Raw genomic sequence first — 27,151 nt, 5'->3', positions numbered from 1 at the left:
CGGACCTTGACACTCGCGCCCAAGCCAGTCTGGGCCGGGTGGGGGAGGGGTGGGAGACCGAGTAGGCCCGAGGGGCTGCGGCAACGTGCCGTCGCGCCTCACCCCGTGCCCGCCGGCAGCCAATCAGCGAGTGCCACGAGATGCCCGCGGGGCTCTGCTACGCACGAGGCCAGCGTCTGGGTCTGTGCCGTTGAGGATTCCCGCCACTGCTTCTGGCGGGTTTGCGGGACAAAATTTCTCGCTGGCTAGCCTTCTTTTCCCTCCCGCACTTTGGTGGGGAGGGGGTGGATCCTCGAATCGGTGCTCCAGTTCACGATGACTTGAGAGACCCTGAGGAAGTTGTTGCTGCGGCCATTTCCTCCAGCACCTCGGCTTGCTGGCCTCGGAGGGGAAGGAGCGCCGAGTCCTTCACTGCGACGGTTAGCCCGTCTCTTTCCTCTTCTCTTCATTGGCAGAGTAGATGATAAATTTCGAGGTTAATTCTCCAGGGGAGGAGGCAGTGGGGGCACATTGCTTTGGAGGAAATTTTAAATAAACTTTTTAGTACTAGAAGTTTTACTAAGCTAAGGACCCTTACTTACTGCTTGCCCCAAAACAGCACCTAGCTAGGTGCTTTTCATACATTTGCAAAATTTTGCTGGCGGAATTTGAGGCATTCTGAATTAACTCAATAAATCGCTGTCTCTAAGGAACTTAAAGATTGCCTCTACTTGAGCCTTGTTACTGCCAAGATTAAAATATTTTCTAGGGTTTTATTCATGTTGTATTCTTCAGCCCACAACCTAAAGGTTGGTGTATCATGAGCAGGAAGAAATTATTTATTCTTTATTCAACAAACGTTTATTGAACACCTGCTATATATGGTCTTAGATACTGCGGTGAACAAAACAAGCAAAGCCCTTTTCTTGAACATTACAATATAGTGGAAAGAGATGACAAACGTAATATAAATTACATAGTGTGTTGGAAAGTGATTAGTGGTAAGGAGAAAAAACAGTTGGAACCCACAATAGAATAGGAACCTTAAAAATAGAAGAATGATGTGAATGGAATGTACAAAGTTCGTGTTTTTCCTTCCTCCGTGTTGAGGATTTCTTAAGATTGGAAGTAAAGCACTTTGTTCTCTTCCATTCATGTCATTTTTCTCTCATAAAAATAAAAACCAGTGGAGTTTTATTTAACTAAATTTGAAAGCAAAAGAGTTCATCCATTGAATTCATTTTGCTTTAAAGAAGAGAATTTCATGAATTTTTTTTAAATTTTGCAGGTAAGTAATTTCTGCATTCTCTAAACAAATAGGCAGGTAGAGTAGACTGTATCTGCCAGAGCTATTCAGTTATCTCTAGCAATACAAATCCACAGTTGAAAAGTAAAACGAAACATCCCAGAATCATCCAGTCTGGCACTATGTCTTACAGGTGACTGAAGTTATAAATTAACTCTCAAATGCCCTGAGAGGATGTTGTTAAGATTGGGTTCCCAGTTTTAACTGGCAGCTACAACATAGCAATTATTAAATATGATGAGTTTGTGGTTTAAGAGATATTTTTATAAACTCCCTTACTAGGGAGCGTTTTTCCCTCTTAAGACTAGATGGACAATAGACCCCAAAAGTTCCAGCCTATGGCCCGGTAGTCACCACTGGCCTAGATATTTCTCTGTACATCTTGCAGAGATTAATTTTTAGGGATTACGGTTTATTGGCCAGTCAAGTGAAAGGAGAGCAGTGTGAAAAAGAACAACTCCGTTATCTAAGTGGGAAATTAATTTTCATGAGTTTGTTTTTCAGAGAATTTAAGTCGTGAACTTCAAGCTTTTTGAAGAACTCTTTTAGTGTCTCAGAAGTCTCTTTAGTGTTCTTACAAGGAAAATAGCAAGTTCTTATATTTGTTTCTCTTTAAAATTCTATTCCCAAGTCTTGTTTTTTTCCCAGTGTACCTTAAGAGTCTATCTACTGTTTTGCTGTTGTGCAAAGGCTTATATGTTAGTTGTTATTGTTTTTATAGTCGTTAAGTCATGTCCAACGGTTTGCAACCTCATGGACTATGAACCACCAAGCTCCACTGTCCGTGGTATTTTCCAGGCAAGAATACTGGCATGGGTTGCCATTTTCTTCTCCATTACTTGTTAATATGTATTTATTAAAATCTGAATTAGATCCACTGACTTAGAATTATACACTAACACTGAATATATGAATATGAGCTCAGTTCTTTAGCATAAAGTAAAAATTAATATTATTAAAAACTTTAGTATAAAAATTTATACCTATGAGTTATGGGTATAAAAATTTTTTTTTTCAAAATCAGACTACTTTTCAAATTGCCAAGTGCATTTAAAAATTTGACTTTAGAGTTGAAAAGCAGTGAACTTAAATGTCAGAATGTATTTACTTGTCAATGCCCTTTAGCCAAAGACCACCACAAATATACCTATAGTTTAATAAAGTTGGCTCTTCTGAATTACAGCAAGGAAGAACATGGGGCCTTCTGAACTAGAGGATGTTAGAACTTATTATAGGATTTAGGCTTGTATTAGCACTTTTTAGAGTGGGTTTAAAGAAGGTTTTACTCTGAAATGCATGTTGTCAGAAAGTGGGAGTAATTCTATGATTGTGCTAAGTGCTAAGTCGCTTTAGTCATGTCCGACTCTTTGCAACCCTATGGACTGTAGCCTGCCAGGCTTCTCTGTCCATGGGTTTCTCCTGGCAAGAATACTGGAGTGGTTTGCCATTTCCTTCTCCAGGGGATCTTTCCCACCCAGAGATCGAACCAGCGTCTCTTAAGTCTCCTGCATTGGCAGGCAGGTTCTTTACCACCAGTGCTACATTAATTCTTAACTAGAAGACAAGAAAGAGATTGAAGCTAAAGTTTTGTGATTGATAAAGAAGGAGTAGTCAGTCTTGTCAGGCAGGATAAAAGGATGTTTGGTCATTCTTATGGTTTGGGCAGTGCTTTTGTTTCTGTCAGTGTGTAGGTATGATATGGAGTGGTCTTGTTTTTATCTTCACCCATCACAATAACACTACCCTGATAGCTCAGTTGGTAAAGAATCCGCCTGCAATGCAGGAGACCCTGGTTCCGTTCCTGGGTTGGAAAGATCCCCTGGAGAAGGGATAGGCTACTCACTCCAGTATTCTGGCCTGGAGAATTCCATGGACTGTATAGTCCATAGGGTCACAGAGAGTCAGACACAACTGAGCGATTTTCACTTTCTTTCATCACAATAATAGTAGCCTTGCTCAATGTTGGTGTTAACAAGAGAACACCACAGCCTACCTGTGAGATCCCAGACACCTCTTACAACACCAGGGCCTAGTTGTTGTACCAGGCCAGCTCCTAACTGTCCTAACTGTCCTACTTTTCTCTTTCCTAAACTTCTTTTTGAGTTTAATATTCCTTCTTAATACTTAAAATATTTAAATTGTACATTTAATAGTAATTAATATATGTATGTTTAAATGATACATTTAAGATTTAAGATCTCTGTAGAGGAGTAGATTCTGTATTTATTGTATTTTTCTTGCCTTCAAAAGTTATTAGCTCTATAATCTTCATAATAGCATAAAATTAAAGTCTAAAATACTACATTTTGTCAGTATACTTACCTTTTTGAAGGATAAATGCTTTTATCTTGCATTAAAACTTATACCCAGTACTGAGTTTAAAAGAATTTTATTTTACAGCAAACATCAAATCAGACGCAAACAGATTCATTATCTCCATCCCCTAATCCTGTGTCACCTGTGCCTTTGAATAACCCAACGAGTGCCCCAAGATATGGAACAGTGATCCCTAATCGCATCTTTGTAGGAGGAATTGACTTTAAGGTACCTAATAATGCATGCAATATAGTGAATTTTTTTTGTTAGAAGTATTTTATTATATTTCTCAGAAATGGTTTATTTGTGCAACTATAAAAATAATAATGTATTTAATATTTTCGTAATGATTAGTAGGGTTCAAATTGTCTTATTATAGTAGAGTATGTATAATTGTCTAATTTCACATACAAGGAAATTGAGGCTCACTGACGTATCTATAGTCACCTAACTGCTTAGAGACAAAGTGAAAACTAGAATCCTAGTTTTCTGACTGATAGCTCCACATTATTTCACCATATCACACTAATTATACTTTTTTTTACATAATAATCCAATAGCCCAAACAATGAGTGATTAAAATTTTCAAAAGATGACTCAATTAAGGAAAAAGAAAATAAACACAACAGTTTTATGAAGTCCTGTTTCTTTATCCCAACTTTATTTTCAGTTCCTGAGTAACTTCTTAGACTTTTATTTTGCAAATTGCTTCTGTAACCGAATTTACAATTTGATTACCAAAAAAGGCATGTGTCCTAGTCAGAATAAAGCATCTTAACAGTAATATGTTTAAATAATCAGCCATTTCACTCTTTCAGAGAGGCATAGTTTTGTGAGATGTTTTGCAGCACCCCCATGTGGGAGGCAGTTGTAAACACCTACGGGAAAGGCAGGCATCGATAATTTAAGTGGAACATTCTTTATTCCAAGGGAATATATAGAAGGATTTCCAGGCTTCCATATTACATATTGGAAATTTCAGGGAGAGTTGTCTTAAAAAAAAATGCTTGTGCAATTAGGGTATAGTATTTATCACTCACTGTTTTCCAACAATCAGGGTCTCACAATTTGGATGGAATTGCTTCTTTGCTGCTCAAGATGAATGTCACAGTGTGTTTATCAGAATTATGAGTCTTAAGTGTGTGATTGGTTCACTAATAATAAATTAAGGGAAATAATTTCTTATGAAATGCTTACTTTTAAAAAGATTTCCTGTTTCCATGGAAAATATTAATAACTGACCATAAATATTCAAGTTAAATATTCTTATTCAGAATTTATATTATATTAGCTTAGCATATTTTTAAATAAACCATCAATATAATAGTTTGTATGGCTAGGTTAAGTGTAGGGTTTTTTTTTTTTTAATCTTTTTTGACGTATAGTTGCTTAACAATGTTGTTTTAGTTTCCACTGTACAGCACAGTGATCCAGCTATAGATATACATATATCCCCTGTTTTTTAGATTTCTTTCCCATTTAGGTCACCACAGCATTGAGTAGAGTTCCCTGTGCTATACAGTGGGTTCTCATTAGTTTAGTGTCGGTTTTTATTGAAGCCTGTCAGCTACAATATAAACTTTGGGGGCCATTACAATACAATCTTAGCTTTAAGTTAATTGGTAAGGTTCTCCCTCTTAGAGTTACACCTTACCCAAAACCATAGATGATTTCCATCAAGGAAGTAGTTTAACACAGTAGCAAGCAGTCTCAAACTTCATAAAATTCTTCTTTTTAGACCCCTAGAGCCCATCCCTTTTAATATTTGATAATCTTGACTTTCTGTCTCGTTTTTAACAGAGATAGAGATGTAAAATTGAGCTAGTGATTCTTCTATCAGAGAATGGTTTAATTAATTTGTTTTCAAGTCTCTAATAGAAATCTTTGATGTTGATTCCATTTTGTGTTTATTGAAATGAGACTGTTGTACCTAGATTAACTCAGTATTTGCCATCATCCAATTTAGCAAGCTTTAGGTTACCAACTAAAAATTTATTTTTTTTCTAAAGCAGTGAGGTACCTGTGGAACTCAAGAGGTATTGCTCTACCATTAGGCGTGTCTTTTCCTAGATATATATGTAAAGAAAAATTTTTTCTATGAATATTTAAAGTTTTTCTTGTGGGCAAACACAGTTGAACCAGAAAATGAAATTGCAATGAATTTAGAGTGAATGCTCTAGGGAAAGGTGATGTGGGTCTGTTATGAGATTATTTTAATTGCCAGATATGCCAGACCATCTTTGTAGACATCTTATACATGATAGTCTAGTTATGACTCAGTATTTTTTGTTTATCATCATAATGTCCGTATGTATTTTGACTACAGATAAAATGTCTAAAAACTTAAAGTTTTGTAGCCTCTCTGTTGTTACCACAAATTGAGTTCAGGTACTTTTGTAAATATATTTCCTTTCTAAGACCTTAACTTTCCTGATGACTATGCTCATTAACATAGAGTGATTGTATGACATAAAACAGCAAAATTCTTTAAAGCAATTATCCTTAAAAATAAATTTTAAAATAAAAATAGAGTGACTGGTGGAGGCCAGCATAACCTAGTTCCATTGCCATGACTGTAGGCCTCTCTGAATCACAAGAACCAATAATAATATGCCCTTAGTATAGTCATAGGCATGCCTAGTACAGTTTTATCAAAAAATAGCTAACTAGAGAACAAGCTTTATTTGTAGTTTTAGAAAACTCAGCTTAAAATATTTTATTGCTATGTAATAATTTAACAACATAGTATTAACTCGGCATAAAGCAAAGTATTAATATTAATTTTAATAACCTAGTGATTTCATGCAGTTTTTATGATGACAGGCATCCTTATATCCATACTATTAATTTGTGTTGCCTTTTCTGTCTCCAAAACAAGCAGAAGTTATTTCATCTTTTATCAATTAAAATGGGGTTTTTTGTGTTTTATTTTTATACCATTAGACAAATGAAAATGATTTAAGAAAATTTTTTTCCCAGTATGGATCTGTAAAAGAAGTGAAGATTGTAAATGACAGAGCTGGAGTTTCCAAAGGGTTAGTATCACTATAGGTAGTACACAGAATTAACAATTGTGTTTTTATTGGATTGCTACATTTTGTATTCTGCCTTACTTTGGTTCCTTTTTTTTTTTTTTTAAGAAGGAAGTTGTAGTGAAGTTTGGCTGTTTTGTTGTTTTTTGGTGGGGAGGTGGGGCGTTGGTTGTGTTTTGGGTTTTTTTGGCTGCACTGGTTCTTCATTTTTGTGCCTGGGCTTTCTCTAGTTGCAGCAAGCAGGGGCTCTAGGGTGCACAGGCTTCAGTAGTTGTGGTGCATAGGCTTAATTGCTTGACCACATGTGGAATCTTCCCAGACCAGGGATGGAACCCATGTCCCCTGAATTGGCAGGAGGATTCTTTACCATTGGACCACCAGGGAAGTCCTGATTCCGTTTTTAAAAAGAGAGTTTCATGGCTGCTTTCTCCTTCCTTTTGATCTCCATGTGTTGGGGAGTGGGGCGTGGGTATTTTAGAGGAAAGAGGATGCTTTAATATTCCTTAATTTGTTGTAAAGTTATTCTTGCAAAGGCTGAGGGACCATTGATTGTTAGGTAGTAAGCACTTAATGTTGAGTAGCTGATGTCCTGTAGCCAAGGAACCAGAAACTAAAGGAATCTGATACTTTTGGAATTGTATACCTGCTTTAGACTAGAGAGAACTTAATTTGGAAAAGGCTGACACAAAAGAATGTCTGTAGCTTGTGCCTCAGAGACCTAACCAGGGGACTAATCTAAGAAATATAATCTTAGCAAGAATGATTTTTAATTGCCAAATCAAGGAGAATGAAAATTAAAGAATAAAGCACTAGGATTTGGCTAGTAATGTCTGGTGACATTAGAGCTGTTTTAGTGAATTGGTATTTACAAAAGCCAAATATCAGAGAAGAAAAAGGTAGTTTACATAGTGTACTCACTTGAGAAGTTTGATTGCAAAGTTAAAGAAATCAATGAATGATTATTTTCTTGAAAAAGAGGCAATATATACATATTCATAGGCATAAAAGAAAGGACCAATAAGATGGGTAAAATATTAGTGGGAAACTACATGTAAATATGATAGGTGGACACTTCTAAAAAGATGAGATCCTGCAGAGATGATTAACAGATATAAACATATAATATAAACAAATCCTGCATATAAACAGACTTCTGAGCCCGACAAAAAATAATATGATGAAGTGAAATTGTACCACTTATATTTGGCTTAATGGAATTTGTAATATCCATTTTTAAATCATTGAAAATAACACATAGCAGTGTAGACTGTATTTTATGCCTTTTCCACTGGGTGGTATATGTGTTCTACTAAAAAGTGTAAAAATACTTCTTTAGCCCTTGTTTAATACTTGAGCAAATAAAGAAATTCCTTTGTTGAAAAAGGAAATTCATATACAATACAGTAATTATGAATTGAATAAAATAGTAAATGTTTATTAATTACATGATACATAATTACTTATTAGTAATTATGAATTGGCACTTCCCTGGTGGTTTAGACAGTAAAGAATCTGCTTGCAATTCAGAAGACCTGGGTTCGATCCCTAAGTTGAAACAATCCCTTGGAGAAGGGAACAGCTACCCACTCCAATAATCTTACCTGGAGAATTCCATGGACAAAAGAGCTGGCAGGCTACAGTCCATGGGGTCGCAAAGAGTCGGACACGACTGAGGAACTTAACGTACATACACAATTTGAGGAAAATAAAGTTGAGCATTACTCAAGAGAGTTTCCTAAAATTATCCAAATAGAGATTAAATTTGGGGGAGGGATGTACTTTTTATTTCTTTCATCCCTTTTTATCTACCTATTTTGTCTTTTTGGACAAGGCATATATTGTGTAATTCAGCTGTTAAAGAATCCATGTGCAATGCAGGAGACCCTGGTTCGATTCCTGGGTGGGGATGATACCCTGGAGAAGGGATAGATCACCCACTTCAGTATTCTTGGGCTTCCCTGGTGACTCAGTTGGTGAAGAATCCACCTGCATTGCGGGAGACCTGGGTTTGATTCCTGGATTGGGAAGATCCCCTGGAGAAGGCAATGGCTACCCACTCCAATATTCTGGCCCAGAGAATTCCATGGACTGTAAAGTCTGTGGGTGCCTCAAAGAGTCGGAAACAGCTGAGCAACTTTCACTTCACTTATACTGTGTATTTGTATCTTGATCATATGATTTATACTCTGAAGATAATTATATATAAAAAGCGGATATAAAACCTGGGTTGTATAATATTTTTAACTTATTTTATTTGGGAAATATACTAATAGTTACATTCTCAGTTTATATATGCTAACAATAGTAAATAATATGTGTACTCATTTACCAAGATAAAATATTTTATCATGTTCAATTTTTAATTTTTTAAAGATTCTTTTTATACTTTGATTTCTATTGAAAGCAAACTATGTCATTTTAAAAGGAGGTTACTGCTCTGGGCTGAAATTTATTGCACCCTAATTTGTAAACCAGAACACAAATCTCTCATGTTTTCCTGCCTTGCATACAGCTCTGGTCTGATACTGTTTTAAGATCCCTGGGTTGTTTTTTTTTTTTTAGGCCTCTCCCTTTAAGAGGATAACCATGTTAAGCTGTGAACAATTCTCCTCTAAGTTTTGAATACTGGTACACCATAGAAAAATGTTCATTCCTACTGTGGCCCATTCTAAAAATATATATATTTAATCTTAGTATAATATCAATGTAATGTTCTACTATAATAATTAATGGGTTTATTTAGGTATGGCTTCGTCACTTTTGAAACACAAGAAGATGCACAAAAAATTTTACAAGAGGTAAGATATTTTGGTGTATTTAACTTAATTTTTGGAACTCTTTACTTTGGTGTATTTAACTTCATTTTTGAAACTTCTTTCTTTGAAACTAATCCTTTAAGGCAGTGGTCCCCAACCTTTTTGGCACCAGAGACTAGTTTGGTGGCAACAGTTGTTCCACAGACCTGGGGCATATAGTTTGAGGATGATTCAAGTATGTTACATTTATTGTGCACTTTATTATTATTACATCAGCTCCACCCCAGATCATCAGGCATTAGATCCCAGAAGTTGGGGACCCCTGCTTTAAGGTATTAATTTAATAGTGGGGTTCTAGTACAATAACTGATTGCTAAAAAAATTTATTTTCTTTGTATCTTGAGATTAACATTGGTCTCCAAAAAATAATTAAAAATTAAGATAAATTTATCTACAGAAAAACAAATGCCAAATAATTGCATAAGTTTGGCTGTGAAATTATAACTTTCCACTTTATTTTCTTAAACTGAGAATTTAGGGATGTGTCTTTTCTGATGTGTTAATAGCACTTTGAATTCCTAAAAAATGCTATGAATGTAGATTCCTAAAATGAGATTGCTGCTGCTGCTGCTAAGTCACTTCAGTCGTGTCCGACTGTGTGCAACCCCATAGACTGCAGCCCACCAGGCTCCCCTGTCCCTGGGATTCTCCAGGCAAGAACACTGGAGTGGGTTGCCATTTCCTTCTCCAATGCATAAGAGTGAAAAGTGAAAGTGAAGTCGCTCAGTCGTGTCCGACTCTCAGCGACCCCATGGACTGTAGCCCACCAGGCTCCTCCGTCCATGGGATTTTCCAGGCAAGAGTACTGGAGTGGGGTGCCTTATCTGAGATTATTTCCCTCCTATGAAAAACTTATAAACAACGAACATTCATAGAAAAAAAATCTAAACCCAGCAGTTCAGTATATAATAACTCTTAAGTTTGGCAAGTGTAGCATTTAATTTTTTAGGAAAAAATTTTATTTTAATTACATTTTATTAAGTCATATGCAGTCACTTCTCATTATTTATAGTGGTTGTATTCTATAAAATCATCATAAACACTGAATTAGCAAATATTGAAGTGTGCTGCACCTAGAAAATACAGGGTTAGTTTCTCATGAACTTCTGTTTACAATATTTTCATCAGCCAATCAATATATAACTTTGTTTTATGTGTGCTTCTGTTTAAAGATTACATGTAACATTTTTGATTCATTAACATTGAACTCATGATCAACAGCACTAAACCCATGTGTGAATTAACCCAGCTAACACGTACTTTCTCTGCTAAAACACATGACAGTCTTTTTGCACTTGGGAACACTAGCCAGCACTTCAACACTACACTTGAGAGCCATCTTAAGTAGCAAAAATACTAACATAAGGCACAAAAATGTGAAAAACATGACAGTAAATAGAACATGAAAAGGACATTTGTTTACAGTATAAAAGCTGAAAAAAGAAAACAAAATGTCTCCCTGTTTAACCTCAGCTGGGACCACATGTGTAACAACTCAAATTGCCAAATGAGGAATTAGGGTCAGTACATTGGAACCAGGATTCACACCCAAATCTATTTTAATCCAAAGGCTTTGCACTTTCTACTATGCCTTGCTGTTTTCAAGGTGTGATAATAAAGTAATGTACTTTTTCTTATTTTAGGCTGAAAAACTTAATTACAAGGATAAGAAACTGAACATTGGCCCGGCAATAAGAAAGCAACAAGTAGGGATCCCTCGTATGTATTGAGAACTAATATATTTTTCAATATTTTTGCATGGTTCTTTCTCAAAATGTAAGACTATTAATAGGACTTCATTAAAGTATCAGGTTTCTTTGATTTAATAAAGTTATTTTAGCGAAGGTGGTAGGCAAATGAATATTTCTTTCCACAAATTAAATACATTAACTTGTGGGATGGAGGAGGCTAGGGAAAATGTATATAAATAATAATGTTTAACTGTATTCCAAATAGTTACATCTTTAAAGGAAAAATTGTATAGTTAAAATATAGTTTAAAATTATGAAAGAAATTAGAAGTAATTACTATTTTAAAGTTTTTCTAATACAGTAATTTAAAATTAGAATAAAATTACTAAAAGTAAAAATGTAAAATATCAGAAACTCTGGTTGTATGGTATATACTGTAACCCAACCATATGTATCATAATTATCAGAAGAAACAACCCCTAAAGCTTTAGGAATTGGCTAAGTGCCTTCCTCAAATTCCCAGAATACTTTGAACTCTTATTCTTTTTTCTCACTCTTCCCGTTTATTAAATTAGGCATCTTTATGGTTACCTTTTAACCTATAGTATTAAAATCTCTAACAGAATCTTTGGCTAGAAGGAGAAACTTTGCATAAAACTTGTAACTAGTGTCCATGTGTCCGTTTGGATGTTCAAAACATTATGTAGTTATTATACATCTGTTAACAAATTAATAGATTGTGCTCATTTGGACTGTTCTGCTTTTGACTTAGAAGTTAACAGAGATCAAATTTAATTTTGACCTAGTATTTGTTAATTTATAAGATAACTGATGTGTCCTTAGTAAGTTGATACTCCAAAATGAAATGCACTAAATATGTCAGAATGCTGAATATTTTCAGACTACTGCTGTTAGTTGTAAGAGTTAAGCTATAGCATGTAATAACAATTCTTAATCCATTATCACCATCAGTAAAAACAACTGGGAGTGTTCATAAAAACCTGTTTTATGCAACCCACAGGTTGCTAAAAACAGAACATAAATCAGTACTATCCTGAATGCTTTCAAACAAATAGTACTTAAGAACTGTTTAGCATAAAGGTCAACATTATGGGTTTTAATTATTTCATTTAATCTTTACAGCAGCCTGTGAGGTATTGTTCTATTTTGTAAATAGAAAATACAGCTTATAAAGGCAAAGTCATTGTTTTAGAAACTAGGCATGTACACGGATTATTACCTTTGTTTTCAAATCTGTCACCTATTTTCCATCTCTGTTACCAACATTCTAGTCCCAGCTACCCACTCTGCTTGCCTTAATTACTTGAAAAGCCTCCTAACTGATCTTTCTGAATCCAGTTTTGCTATCAGTACTTTACCACCCATCACACATAAGGCAGCCAGAGTGATCTTTCAAACATGCCCATCTTATCATGTTATTCTCTGCTTATTTTGAGCTGTTCTTATCTTTTCCATGCTTTAATCATTTAGCCATCCTTCATTCCAGAACATAACCATATTTCTGATGCACTGTTTTCTTCACCTACAGTGACTTTGCCATCCCATTCATTCTTTAAAACTCAGCCCAAATATCAATTTCCTCACAATTACTAGACATACAATATATAATGTTCAGTGTTGTACCCTGTACTGCTGCTGCTGCCAAGTTGCTTCAGTTGTGTCCAACTCTGTGCGACCCCATAGACGGCAGCCCACCAGGCTCCCCCATCCCTGGGATTCTCCAGGCAAGAACACTGGAGTGGGTTGCCATTGCCTTCTCCAGTGCATGAAAGTGAAAAGTGAAAGTGAAGTCGCTCAGTCGTGTCCGACTCTTCGCAACCCCACGGACTGTAGCCTACCAGGTTCCTCCGTCCATGGGATTTTCCAGCCAAGAGTACTGGAGTGGGGTGCCATTGCCTTCTCCAGTACCCTATACTACCCAATATAATAACCTGTACTACCTATACTGCCTTTTGTATTTATCAAAATTATAATTAGTTGTGTAATTAGCTAATGACTGTCTTCCTTACCAGACCCTAACCTCTGTGAAGATAGAGACCATAGCATGCTCAATTTTTTTCTTGTTTCTTTTTGGCTGTATCACTAAGGCCTAGTCCAATGCATTGTAATAATAATCACTCAAAATTTCTTTATTTAACTGTGGTACCTAAATTAAGAATAAAAATTTCTTTATTTAATTGTGGTACCTAAAAGGTGATCTTTGGAGGGAATTCCACGGACCTTCCAAATTGCATGCAAAATTTTGTTTGAATATATATATATACATTTGTGAAAAGGGTCTTTGGCTTTCATCGGATTCTCAAGAGAATAAGAACCACTAAAATATGCTGTAATAATACTGGATGAAATGTCGTGAAAATATGAGCTGAGTAGTAGTGCTACTTAGAGTAGAAGGCTAGTGCTGCTGTCAGTGTGGTTTGCAGCCACCAATAGTTAACTTGGGCTCTGTCAAAATACAGTTTCTCAGGCCCCATCCCAGGTCTCTTGAATCAAAAATCTCTTGAAATGGGGACCTGAAGTTTGTATTTTAACAAGCTGTCTAGCTTGTTATAATGAATTTAAAATTTTGAGACACACTAGGACGGAGAAGGCAATGGCACCCCACTCCAGTACTCTTGCCTGGAAAATCCCATGCACGGAGGGGCCTGGTGGGCTGAAGTCCATGGGGTCGCTAAGAGTCGGACACGACTGAGCAACTTCACTTTCACTTTTCACTTTCATGCATTGGAGAAGGAAATGGCAACCTACTCCAGTGTTCTTGCCTGGAGAATCCCAGGAATGGGGGAGCCTGGTGGGCTGCCGTCTATGGGATTGCACAGAGCTGGACACGACTAAAGCAACTTAGCAGCAGCAGCAGCAGTATAGTGGAAGGAGGATTGTCACCTCAGTAATTTATGTAACCTATTAGTCAAGGACTTAAATCTGACTTGGCACATAAAATTTTTAAAGTCTTCTCCTGACAAAAAGGACTTTTTTTATTTTGTGGGGAAGAGTATATTTAACTTGACCTGGGAAAAGAAATGAGGACTCAGAATTAGCAACATGAAGGTCTGTGGTCATGTTTGCAACAACAGCAATTGTAGCAAAGGTAGACTAGAGAGTAAAATACAGTCATAGCATAAGTGAGTACTTGCTGATAGTCGATCCTAAGAATTTTTAAGGTAGAACAAGTATTTTGTCCAGTTTCACTGCCTCCATCTTCTTTGGGCTTTTACAAATAGATGGTCTTACTGAGATCTTAGGGACTTTGCTGCAGTGTCAGTAGTCTTCAGGTAACTCTAAATTATATGTAGTTTATATTTGTAAAAATAAGTACTTTGCTGATAATAATCTCAATTGTAAAGTTCTCTATTTCATTATACTACTTTAAAACCAGAATTAAGTTGGTGTTGAACAGGGAGGCCTGGCGTGCTGCGATTCATGGGGTCACAAAGAGTCGGACACGACTGAGCGACTGATCTGATCTGATCTGATTAAACTTGTTTCTTTTTATTTACCATAAGCTACAAAAGCTCTAAGGGTAGTAAGTTTGAAAATAAATGCTTCAAAGATACTTTAATATATGGGATGTTTAAAGAATTTTTAATACTCAGTTTTTACTATAGCTATATTTGTGTAAAGAGAAACATTTTTCAGTGTTCAGAAATTACATTTTTAAATGTTAAACTGAACGTTTCAATTATTACTGTTTCCTTTTTGTTTTAGGTTCCAGTATAATGCCAGCAGCTGGAACAATGTATCTAACAACTTCAACTGGATATCCTTACACTTATCATAATGGTGTTGCTTATTTTCATACTCCAGAGGTTACTTCTGTCCCACCACCTTGGCCTGTAAGTAATTTCATTTTAAAAGGGTTTTCATCTGTTGCTATTAAATTTTTATTTCTGAAATATTTCAGCCACAGACAAATGTAATAAAGTGACAGCCATGTAACTACCGCTCATTTTTTTTCATTAGTCTCTATTTAAGGATGGTTTTCCGTACTCTGTTCTTTAGTTGGCAAGATTTTGTTGTTGTTCAGTCGTTCAGTCATGTCTGACTCTTTGCAACCCCATGAACTGCAGCAGGTCCCTGTCTTTCACTGTCTCCCAGAGTTTGCTCAAACTCATGTCCATTGAATCTGTAGTGCCATTCAACCATATCATTTTCTGTTGCCCCATTCTCTTCCTGCCCTCAATTTTTCCAAGCGCCAGGGTCTTTTCCAGTAAGTTGGCTCTTCCCATCAGGTGGTCAGAGGATTGGAGTTTCAGCATCAGTCCTTCCAATGAATATTGAAGGTTGATTTCCTTTAGGATTGACTGGTTTGATCTCCTTCTTGTCCAAGGGACTCTCAAGAGTCTTCTCCAACACTGCAATTCAAAAGCATCAATTCTTCAGTGCTCAGCCTTCTTTATACTCCAGCTCGCACATCCTTACATTACTGGAAAAACCATAGCTTTGACAAACAGACCTTAGCTGGCAAAGTGATGTCTCTCTTTTAATATGCTGTCTAAGTTTGTCATAGCCTTGCTATCTAGATTTATCATAGCCTTCTTTCCAAGGAGCAAGTGCCTTTAAATTTCATGACTGCAATCACCATTCACAGTGATTTTGGAGCCCAAGAAAGTAAAATGTGTCAGTGCTTTCACTTTTTCCCCCTTCTGTTAGCCTTGATGTGATGGAACTGGATGCCATGATCTTAGTTTTTTGAAGGTTGAGTTTTAAACCAACTTTTTCACTCCCTTCTTTCACCCTCATCAAGAGGTTCTTTAGTTCCTCTTTGCTTTCTACCATTAGAGTGGTATCATCTGCATATCTGAGGTTGTTGATATTTCTTCCAGCAGTCCTGATTCCAACTTGTGATTCATCCAGCAAGGCTTTCGCATGGTATACTCTGCATATAAGTTAAATAAGCAGGGTGACAATATACAGCCTTGACATACTCCTTTCCCAATTTTGAACCAGTCCATATTTCCATGTCCGGTTCTAACTGTTGTTTCTTGACCCCCATACATGTTTCTTAGGAGACAGGTAAGGTGGTCTGATATTCTCATCTCTTTGAGAATTTTCTACAGTTTATTGTGGAAACAAACATCCACAGAAGTACATGTTTTTCTGAAATTCCCTTCCTTTCTCCATGATCCAGCAAATGTTGGCAATTTGACCTCTGTTTACCCTGCCTTTTCTAAACCCATCGTGTACATCTGGAAATTCTCGATTCACATAGTGTTGAGGCCTAACTTGAAGGATTTTGAACATATCCTTACTAGCATGTGAAATGAGTATAATTGTATGGTAGTTTGAACATTCTTCAGCACTGCCCTTCTTTGGGATTGGAATGAAAACAGACATTTTCCAACCCTGTGGCCACTGCTGAGTTTTCCAAATTTGCTGGCATATTCAGTGCAGCACTTTAACACCGTCATCTTTTAGGATTTGAAGTAGCTCAGCTGGAATTCCATCACCTCCACTAGCTTTGTTTGCAGTGATACTTCCTAAGGCACACTTGATTTCGCACTCCAGGATGTCTGGCTCTAGGTGAGTGACCACAGCACCATGGTTACCCTGATCATGAAGACCTTTTTCATATAGTTCTTCTGTGTATTCTTGCAATCTCTTCTTAGTCCCTTCTGCTTGTATTAGGTCCTCATCATTTCTGTCCTTTATCATGCCCATACTTGGATGAAATGTTCCTTTGATATCTCCAGATTTCTTGAAGAGATCTCTAGTCTTTCCCATTCTATTGTTTCTCTCTACTTCTTTGCATTGTTCATTGAAGAAGGCCTTTTATCTCTCCTTGTTACTCTCTGGAAATCTGCATTCACTGGAAAATATCTTTCACTTTCTCCTTTGCCTTTCTCTTTTTTTCTTTTCTCAGCTATTTGTAAGGCCTCTTCAGACAACCATTTTGCCTTCTTGCATTTCTGTTTCTTTGGGATGGTTTTGGTCACCAGATGATAAATATGCTGTCTAGGTTTGTCATAGCTTTTCTTCCAAGGATCAGGCATTTTTTAAATTAATGGCTGAAGTCATCATCCACAGTGATTTTGGAGCCCAAGAAAATCAAGTCTGGCCCGGTTTCCATTGTTTCCCATCTGTTTGCCTTGAAAGGAACTAAAAAGCCTCTTGATGAAAGTGAAAGTGGAGAGTGAAAAAGTTGGCTTAAAGCTCTCAACATTCAGAAAACAAAGATCATGGCATCCGGTCCCATCACTTCATGGGAAATAGATGGAGAAACAGTGGAAACAGTGTCAGACTTTATTTTGGGGGGCTCCAAAATCACTGCAGATGGCGACTGCAGCCATGAAATTAAAAGACGCTTACTCCTTGGAAGGAAAGTTATGACCAACCTAGATAGCATATTCAAAAGCAGAGACATTACTTTGCCAACAAAGGTCTGTCTAGTCAAGGCTATGGTTTTTCCTGTGGTCATGTATGGATGTGAGAGTTGGACTGTGAAGAAGGCTGAGTGCCGAAGAATTGATGCTTTTGAACTGTGGTGTTGGAGAAGACTCTTGAGAGTCCCTTGGACTGCAAGGAGATCCAACCAGTCCATTCTGAAGGAGATCAGCCCTGGGATTTCTTTGGAAGGAATGATGCTAAAGCTGAAACTCCAGTACTTTGGCCACCTCATGCAAAGAGTTGACACATTGGAAAAGACTGATGCTGGGAGGGATTGGGGGCAGGAGGAGAAAGGGACGACAGGATGAGATGGCTGGATGGCATCACGGACTGGATGGACGTGAGTCTGAGTGAACTCTGGGAGATGGTGATGGACAGGGAGGCCTGGCGTACTGCGATTCATGGGGTTGCAAAGAGTCGGACACGACTGAGCGACTGAACTGAACTGAATGAGACTGGATGCCATGATCATAGTTTTTTGAATGTTGAGTTTTAAGCCAGGATTTCAGACTCCTCATCCACTTTCATCAAGAGGCTCTTTGGTTCCTCTTTGCTTTCTGCCATAAGAGTGGTATCATCTGCATATCTGAGGTTATTGATATTTTCCCTAGCAATCTTGATTCCAGTTTGTGCATCATCCAGCCCAGCATTTCGCGTGATGTACTGCATATGTTAGATAAGAAGAGTGACAATATACAGCCTTGACGTACTCCTTTCCCAATTTGGAACCAGTCTGTTCCATGTCCAGTTCTAACTGTTGCTTCTTGTCCTACATATAGGTTTCTCAGGAGGCAAATAAGGTGGTCTGGTATTCCCATTTCTTTAAGAATTTTCCACATTTATGATCTACACAGTCAAAGGCTTTAGCATAGTCAGTGAAGCAGAATTAGATGTTTTTCTGGAATTCTCGCTTTTTTTATGTTTCAGTGGATGTTGGCAGTTTGGTCTCTGATTCCTCTGCATTTTCTAAATCCAGCTTGTACATCTGGAAGTTCTCAGTTCACATCCTGTTGAAGCCTAGCTTGAAGGATTTTGACCATTACCTTGCTAGCTTGTGAAATGAGTGCAGTTGTGCGGTAGTTTGAACATTCTTTGGCATTGCCATTCTTTGTGATTGGAATGAGAACTGACCTTTTCCAGTCCTTTGGCCACTGCTGAGTTTTCCAAATTGGCTGGCATATTCAGTGCAACACTTTAACACCATCATCTTTTAGGATTTGAAGTGCCTCAGCTGGAATTCGATCACCTCCACTAGCTTTGTTTGTAGTGGTACTTCCTAAGGCCCACTTGATTTCGCACTCCAGGATGTATGGCTCTAGGTGAGTGATCACACCATTGTGGTTATCTGGGTCATTAAGATCTTTTTGTGTATAGTTCTGTGTTTTCTTACCACCTTTTCTTAATCTCCTCTGCTTGTTAGGTCCATACCATTTCTGTCCTTTATTTTTGCATAAAATGTTCCCTTGGTATCTCTAATTTTCTTGAAGAGATCTCTAGTCTTTCCTGTTCTGTTATTTTCTTCTATTTGTTTGCATTGTTCACTTAGGAAGGCTTTCTTATCTTTCCTTTCTGTTCTTTGGAGCTCTCCATTAAGATGAATATATCTTTCCTTTTCTCCTTTGCTTTTCTTTTTTCTCAGCTATTTGTAAGATCTCCTCAGACAACCATTTTGGCTTTTTGTATTTCTTTTTCTTGGGGGTCATAGGGTGGTGTCATCTGCATGTGCTGTGTTGTGTTTAGTCTCTCAGCCATGTCCAGCTCTTTGTGACCCTATGGACTGTAGCCTGCCAAGCTCCTCTGTCCATGGGTATTCTCCAAGCAAGAATACTGAATTGGTTTGCCAAGCCCTCCTCCATGGAATCTTCCCAGCCCAGGGATCGAACCCAGGTCTGCCCCATTTGCAGGTGGATTCTTTACTGACTGAGCCACCAGTGAAGCCTACGAATACTGGAGTAGGTAGCCTATTGCTTCTCCAGGGGATCTTCCTGACCCAGGAATCAAACCTGAGTCTCCTGCATTGCAGTCTGATTCTTTAGCAGCTGGTTATCTGCATATCTGAGGTTATTGGTATCTCTCCCGGCAGTCTTGATTCCAGCTTGTGATTCATCCAGCCCAGCATTTCACATGATGTACTCTGCATATAAGTTATATAAGCAGGGTGACAATATACAGCTTTGACGTACTCCTTTCCCTATTTGGAACTAGTCTGGTGTTCCATATCTGATTCTAGCTGTTGCTTCTTGACCTGCATACAGGTTTCTCAGGAGGCAGGTAGTGGGGAAAATAAAATATGACAAATTCAAATAAAGTCTCCTTGCCTTGACTATCTTGTCCTCTTTTCCTCCTCAAAGGTTAACCAGAGTATCTTTCCTATCCATTTTATATGTTTATACTACAAATGTAGGTATTCTTAAGAAATAGATATATTGTGTTGCTTTAGGCAGCTTTTAAATGCTATATAAATAATCTGGTTTTTATATTCAGTATTGTTTTTTAAGATTAAACCATGTTGATCCTAGCACATCTAGTTGATTGATTTAAATTTTTTATTTAATTTCCATTGTATGAGTGTATATTCTGTATTGATGGACATTTTAAGTTTTTTCTACAATCAAGACTACACTGGGGGAACTGTACTCAATATATTGTACTAACCTGTAAAGGAAATGAATAAGGAAATGAATCTGAAAAAAATGCGTGTGTGTGTGCATACACACGTGTGTGTAACTAAATCAGTTTGCTATGCACCTGAAATTAACACAACATTGTAAATCAACTATACATCAACAACAAAAAATTTAATTACATGAAATATTTTCAATGCAATTTTTAAATTACATATACTACTTATAAACTGCTTGTGATTTTTTTTAATTTAGCCATTAAGGTCCTATTTTTATTCTAATCAATTTGTAAGACTTTAATATGGAATGAAACTTTATTATTTTATATATAAATTTTACATGGTATTTTCATCTTTTTCACTCTTTGTAAGTTTAAAAGTTTTATGACTAAATGAATTGATTTTTTAATTTTACTTCATCACTTACACAATGTTGCCCCTCTAGGGATCTGAAAACTACTCAGATTTACTTTCTACTAGTTATTCCATGATTTCATTTTACTTTATATTCAACTCTGTAATCCATTTGGAGCTTTCTTGGGGTATGTTTTGTGATCATATTCCACAAATTCAGAGAATCACATGTGGAGGATTTTTTTTTTTTCCTGAACAGAAATAGTACCTGGAAATCTACATTTAGCAGATCTGAGATTGAAATATATATAAATGAATAAAGTTCTATAAATATAATGAATATATTGCTCATGATTATAATATATGGAGGGCTTCCCAGGTGGCACAGTGGTAAAGAATCCACCTGCCAATGGAGAAGATGTGAATTTGATCCCTAGGTTGGGAAGATCCCCTGGTGTAGTAAATGTCAACCCACTCCAGTACTCTTGACTGGAAAATTCCATGGACTTAGGAGCCTGCTGGGCTCCAGTCCATGGAGTCACAAAGAGAATGAGCGTGCATACACACACATACAGTAATATACAATAAATGCAATTATTTATTATAATGCATTACCCTATTTAGAAAAGTTATATAATGGTAAATAAATAATAGAGTATAAAAATTTTTTTAAAGGACTGTATTAACCACTTAGGTTTTGTATATATTGTGTGAGAGTTTAGGACAGTAGTCTTCAAAATTTTTTGCTTATATATCCTCTAAAGGTTTTTTGAAAAATTAGGAATACTCTCACTCATTTAAGCTGAAATCTGAAATTTACCGAATTTTAAATAGTTTAGACATATTGGGTTGTTGCAAAAGTAATTGTGGTCTTGCATTGTTGAACTTTGCTGTTTGATATTGGAATACATTTTTAAATAAATGTGGTTATGTTACACATAATGTTAATGACATTTCTTGCTTTGTGTTTTTTTGCTAATGACTTAACTACTTTCTGTTTATTTTAGACTAGGGAAATGATGTTAGAGAAAAAACAAATTTGAGCAGTTTTCTTATTTGAGTTCAAAATACATCTTAAAGCAGTAGAGACAGCTTGCAACATCAATAACACATTTGTCCCAGGAACTACTAATGAACATACAGTGCTGTCCTGTTTCAAGAAGTTTTGCAGAGGAGATGAGAGCCTTGAAGATGAGTGTAGTGGCCGGCCATTGGAAGTTGACAGTGACCAACAGAAAGCCAAAATCGAACCTGATCATCTTAAACTACACAAGTTGCTAAAGAACTGTTTTGACCATTCTATGGCCATTTGGCATTTGACGCAAACTAGAAAGGTGAAAAAAATTGGGTGACTCATGAGCTGACCAAAAATTTTTTAAAAAAATTGTTTTTAAGTGTCATCTTCTCTTATTCTACACAACAGCAGTGAACCATTTCTTTATCGGATTGTGACCTGCAACGAAAAGTGGATTTTATATGACAACCAGTGACCACCAGTTCAGTGGCTGGACTAAGAAGAAGCTCCAGAGCACTTCCCAAAGCCAAACATCTAATGAAAAAAGGTCATGGTCGCTGTTTGGTGGTCTGCTGCTCATGTGATCCAGTACAGCTTTTGAATCCTGATAAAACCATTACATCTGACAAGTATGCTCAACAAATCAATGAGATGCACCAAAAACTGCAATGCCTATAGTCAACAGAATGAGCCCAGTTCTCCATGACATCACCTGACCACATGTTGCACAACTAATGCTTCAAAAGTTGATCAAATTGAGCTACAAAGTTTTGCCTCATCCACCATATTCACCTTACCTCTCCCCAGTGGACTACCACTTCTTCAAGCATCTTGACAAGTTATTGTAGAAAAACACTTCCACAACTAGCAGGAGGCAGAAAATGCTTTCAAAGAGTGTCAATTCCTGAAGCACCAATTTTTATGCTATAAGAATAAACGAACTGGCAATGTCTCTCCTACATTATTTATGTTTTAACACCATAATCTTGTTCTTAAAAAAATGAAAGTTCAGTAATTAATCATTAAGGTTTCTATGAGTATCTTTCAAAACCTACATAGATATAGATATGTTAAGATACTCTAAACTTTAACCAAGTTTTCTCCATCTTAGCACTGTTGACATTTGGGGTCAGATGGTTGTTTCTTTTTTGCAGAAACTGTCCTGTACATTGCAGGATTTTTAGTGGATTCCTAGCCTCCCTACATTTATGAAAACCAAAATACTACCAAATATTTCCTGGGAGTGCAGTGTCCCACCTGGTTGAGAATTACTGACCTAAATCAATTAAGAAAGTTTTTTTTTTACTGTTTACTAACTTTTTATCCTGAAAGGGTATTGAATTTTAACAGTGTAGTTTCTGTGTCTGCTGAGAATATCATTTTTTCTCCTTTAATGTGTTAATATAATAAATTACATTATTATTTTCAAATGTTAATCTGTAGTACAATTTTATTAGTACACAATTGTCTGAAAATTATGCAAAACGATGATACTTTTCTTCAATTTGGGTGGATGGGTGAATGTGCAAATTAGATCCCATGTTACAAATTGAATTTTTTTTTTTTTTACTTTGAATATTGGTTTTGCCATACATTGATACAAATTGAATTTTAATTGCTGTCATTAAAGTCTATTTTACCTATTTTGTAATACAGTTTGCCTGTTTTATAATGATCTGGCTTTAAATAATCTATTTTGAGGTTTATTCTATTACTCTGAATAATCAAGTGTTATATGTACTTTTATCGAACAAATCACTTGTAAATTTATTAGATGACTTATTTAAAATAGAGTTTAATATTCTTCAATAAATAATGCACTTGCTTTAATTAAATATATAACAAAGGAATAGGATGTTGATTATTTGTAAGTAGTGGGAAATTAGTGGCAAATAAGGTATGATTATTCATTCAGTTCTAAATGCTGTGTAAACATCTACTGCTTGTCTCTGCAATGGAAATAAGCTATGTCACCTTAACTCCAGCTGCTAGTTTTCATCTAATATTCTCTTCAGTTCAGTCGCTCAGTCGTGTCCGACTCTTTGTAACCCAATGGACTGCGGCATGCCAGGCTTCTCTGTCTATCACCAACTCCTGGAGCTTGCTCAAACTCATGTCCATCGAGTCGGTGATGCCATCTAACGGCCTCATTCTCTGTCATCCCCTTCTCCTCCTGCCTTCAATCTTTCCCAGCATCAGGGAAAGAATATTTCCCAGCATCAGGGAAATATTCTCTTAGAAAATGTATTTATTCATAAAAGCAACTTTTCTGGGGGTGGTTTTAACAGTACTGTGGAAATGAAACCACATGGGAGTAGAAATATTGTGATAATTCTAATAAACTTGAAGTGGAGTTGCAATAATATCAATAAGAGGTGGGAAAATTATATTTCCAGTCATAAACTGTAAGTTGACTGGGTTTAGGTAACAGTGTAAGATAAACTTTGTCATAAACAATTTTAAAGAATTTTGCCTAAAATAATTTTTGCTACTTTTCTTTGCTCTTAACAGTCACGTTCTATATCTAGTTCCCCTGTGATGGTAGCTCAGCCTGTTTATCAACAACCTGCATATCACTACCAGGTAAACATTAAATTACAATGCAAATCTTTGATAGTTTCAGTCCTTTTTTGAATATCTTTCATTTTAGTCTTTCTCTTGCAAATAAATACTCTCGTAATTTAAAAGAGGTAGTTAAGCCTTGATAGCAGTGGTATTTTCTTTTTTTTTTAATGAGGGATCTACATGTCATATAAGAAGATAGATTGTTTACTTACGCTGTTGTCATGTCCGACTCTTTGCCACCCCATGGACTGCAGCATGCCAGGCTTCCCTGTCCTTCACTATCTCCTGGAGTTTGCTCAAATTCATGTCCATTGAGTTGGTGATGCTATTTAACCATCTTGTCCTCTGCCACCCTCTCCTTCTTTTGCCTTTAATCTTACCCAGCATCCGGGTCTTTTCCAGTTAGTTGGCTCTTTGCATCAGGTGGCCAAAGTATTGGAACTTCAGCATCAGTCTGTCCAATAAAGGACTTATTTTTATCAAATGTAATAGGGTCGGTTTTGCTCCCATGGCTAACATAGAAATAATTTCCAAGGTATTATGAAAATACTGGACCACAGGCTGATTTTTTTTTATGTTATTGTTATTATGTCAGTTTCTAGTTATTATATTTAATAAACATATCATAATAAAATAATTGATTTATGACAGCCTCTTTTAGTTAATCAACATTCTTCTTTTCATTAATTCTTATGGGAGGTTGAGGGTAAGTAAACTCTAATGCCAGACCATTTTGGTGTCTTGTAAATAAAATGTAATTGGAAAACAGCCAAATTTGTTTACATAATTGTTTGTGGCTGCTTTTGTGCTACAGTAGAAGAGTTGAGTGGTTGCAAGAGAGATATATGACCTGCAAGCTTAAAATATTTACCCATTAGCCCTTTACAGAAAATGGTTTCCTACTTCTGGAGAAGGAAATGGCAACCCACTCCAGTACTCTTGCCTGGAAAATTCCATGGCCTGAGGAACCTGGTAGACTACAGTCCATGGGGTTACAAAGAGTCAGACACGCTGAGCAACTTCACTTTCACTTCTGGTCTATAGCATTCGCAAATAAAATCACATTCTTTTATACCTTTGAAATAGTAGAAGACTTTGTTTCTGGGTTTTTTTTCTTTTTGAACTTTATTAGACCCATATGAAATATTATGGTTACTGAAATTATTTTAGTATTAGACTAGGTTTGGGGGAGTTGTTCTTAAATTCTGTTACTATGCTAAGTATAAAATTATTTTATTCACTTAGTAAAAATGAAAGTAACTTGATGGCATTTATTTAAAGTACATGTGTAGCGTGACTATTGCTAATTCAAAATTTTGAGAGGTCCCAAAGACAACATTAGATAATAGGCTGTTTAACAAGACAAACCAATAGTCATGAAACCAGTTTTAGGACCCTTAGCTTGTTGCCCATTTTGAGCACATGAGGAGTGCTCATTATTAACCACATCTTGAGGATGAGGTTAATAAAGAAGACTGGTAATAAGGCTTTTTTTTTTCTTATATGATATTATACATGTTTTAATGCCATTCTCCCATATCATCCCCGAATGAGGCTTTTTTAACAAGAGAGTTTTAGAATGCTATGGCATTTCCCATTCTCAACCAAGTGAAGAGGACTTTAGAGAATGACTAAGAGAGTTTAGACTCTTACTCCTTGGAAGGAAAGTTATAACCGACCTAGATAGCATATTCGAAAGCAGAGACATTACTTTGCCAACAAATGTCTGTCTAGTCAAGGCTGTGGTTTTTCCTGTGGTCATGTATGGATGTGAGAGTTGGACTGTGAAGAAGGCTGAATGCCGAAGAATTGATGCCTTTGAACTGTGGTGTTGGAAAAGACTCTTGAGAGTCCCTTGGACTGCAAGGAGATCCAACCAGTCCATTGTGAAAGAGATCAGCCCTGGGATTTCTTTGTTAGGAATGATGCTAAAACTGAAACTCCAGTACTTTGGCCACCTCATGCAAAGAGTTGATTCATTGGAAAAGACCCTCATGCTTGGAGGGATTGGGGGGCAGGAGGAGAAGGGGATGACAGAGGATGAGATGGCTGGATGGCATCACTGACTGGATGGACGTGAGTCTGAGTGAACTCCGGGAGTTGGTGATGGACAGGGAGGCCTGGCGTGCTGCAATTAATGGGGTTGCGAAGAGTCGGACACGACTGAGCAACTGAACTGAACTGAAGAGAGTTTAATATTTGTCTCCTGGAATTTGTGAGATAGAATCTTTTAGACTTGTGCATGCATGCTTGCTAAGTCACTTCAGTCACGTCCAACTCTTTGTGACGCTATGGACTATAGCCCGCCAGGCTCCTCTATCCATGGGGTTCTCCGGGCAAGAATACTGGAATGGGTTGCCATGCCTTTCTCTAGGTGATGTGGACTATGGAAGCAGAGCTAGAAAAGAAGGCTACAGGGGGAACATGCTGAACATCTCACAGCAAGCAAAGTTTTTTTCCCAAGAGCAAGATAAGAACTTCATAGAAGAAAATCTTTCCAAAAAAGTATAAAGTGACCCCAGGAGAGAAAAAAATCTATGTGAAGTAGACCCCTAGAATCTAGGTCTAAAATTGTAGTCAGGAGTTCTCAGCAAGGACATCACCAAAGAAAAAAGTACCTGACAAGAGAGTCAGCATTTGGAATCTGTTCAGTTCAGTTCAGTTGCTCAGTCATGTCTGACACTTCGCGACCCCATGAATCTCAGCACACCAAGCCTCCCTGTCCATCACCATCTCCCGGAGTTCACTCAGACTCACGTCCATCGAGTCAGTGATGCCATCCAGCCATCTCATCCTCTGTCGTCCCCTTCTCCTCCTGCCCTCAATCCCTCCCAGCATCAGAGTCTTTTCCAATGAGTCAACTCTTTGCATGAGGTGGCCAAAGTACTGGAGTTTCAGCTTTAGCATCATTCCTTCCAAAGAACACCCAGGGCTGATCTCCTTCAGAATGGACTGGTTGGGTCTTCTTGCAGTCCAAGGGACTCTCAAGAGTCTTCTCCAACACCACAGTTCAAAAGCATCAATTCTTTGGCGCTCAGCTTTCTTCACA

General features: G+C 37.0%; 1 protein-coding gene across 8 annotated transcripts in view; it reads left to right on the top strand.

Annotated features, from left to right (window-relative positions):
- BOLL (boule-like RNA-binding protein) overlaps window positions 1-27,151 on the top strand; it is a 57,469-nt gene that overhangs the window by 557 nt on the left and 29,761 nt on the right. For 3 of the 8 annotated variants that reach the window (XM_010860917.1, XM_010860920.1, XM_010860914.1), the window contains exons 2-7: window positions 3,686-3,829; window positions 6,581-6,636; window positions 9,377-9,431; window positions 11,093-11,168; window positions 14,867-14,994; window positions 24,049-24,120. In XM_010860917.1, the coding sequence (XP_010859219.1) occupies window positions 3,686-3,829; window positions 6,581-6,636; window positions 9,377-9,431; window positions 11,093-11,168; window positions 14,867-14,994; window positions 24,049-24,120 (531 nt within the window). Of the gene's footprint in view, window positions 1-3,685; window positions 3,830-6,544; window positions 6,637-9,376; window positions 9,432-11,092; window positions 11,169-14,866; window positions 14,995-24,048; window positions 24,121-27,151 lie in introns of all 8 variants that reach the window. The other 5 variants (XM_010860915.1, XM_010860919.1, XM_010860913.1 and 2 more) reach the window with 2 other exon arrangements.

The sequence above is a fragment of the Bison bison genome, unplaced genomic scaffold (assembly GCF_000754665.1).
Source record: "Bison bison bison isolate TAMUID 2011002044 unplaced genomic scaffold, Bison_UMD1.0 scf7180017864471, whole genome shotgun sequence".
Classification (NCBI taxonomy): domain Eukaryota; kingdom Metazoa; phylum Chordata; class Mammalia; order Artiodactyla; family Bovidae; genus Bison; species Bison bison.
Note: the sequence above shows the minus strand (reverse complement) of the source record. Positions and strands in the feature narration are given on the sequence as shown.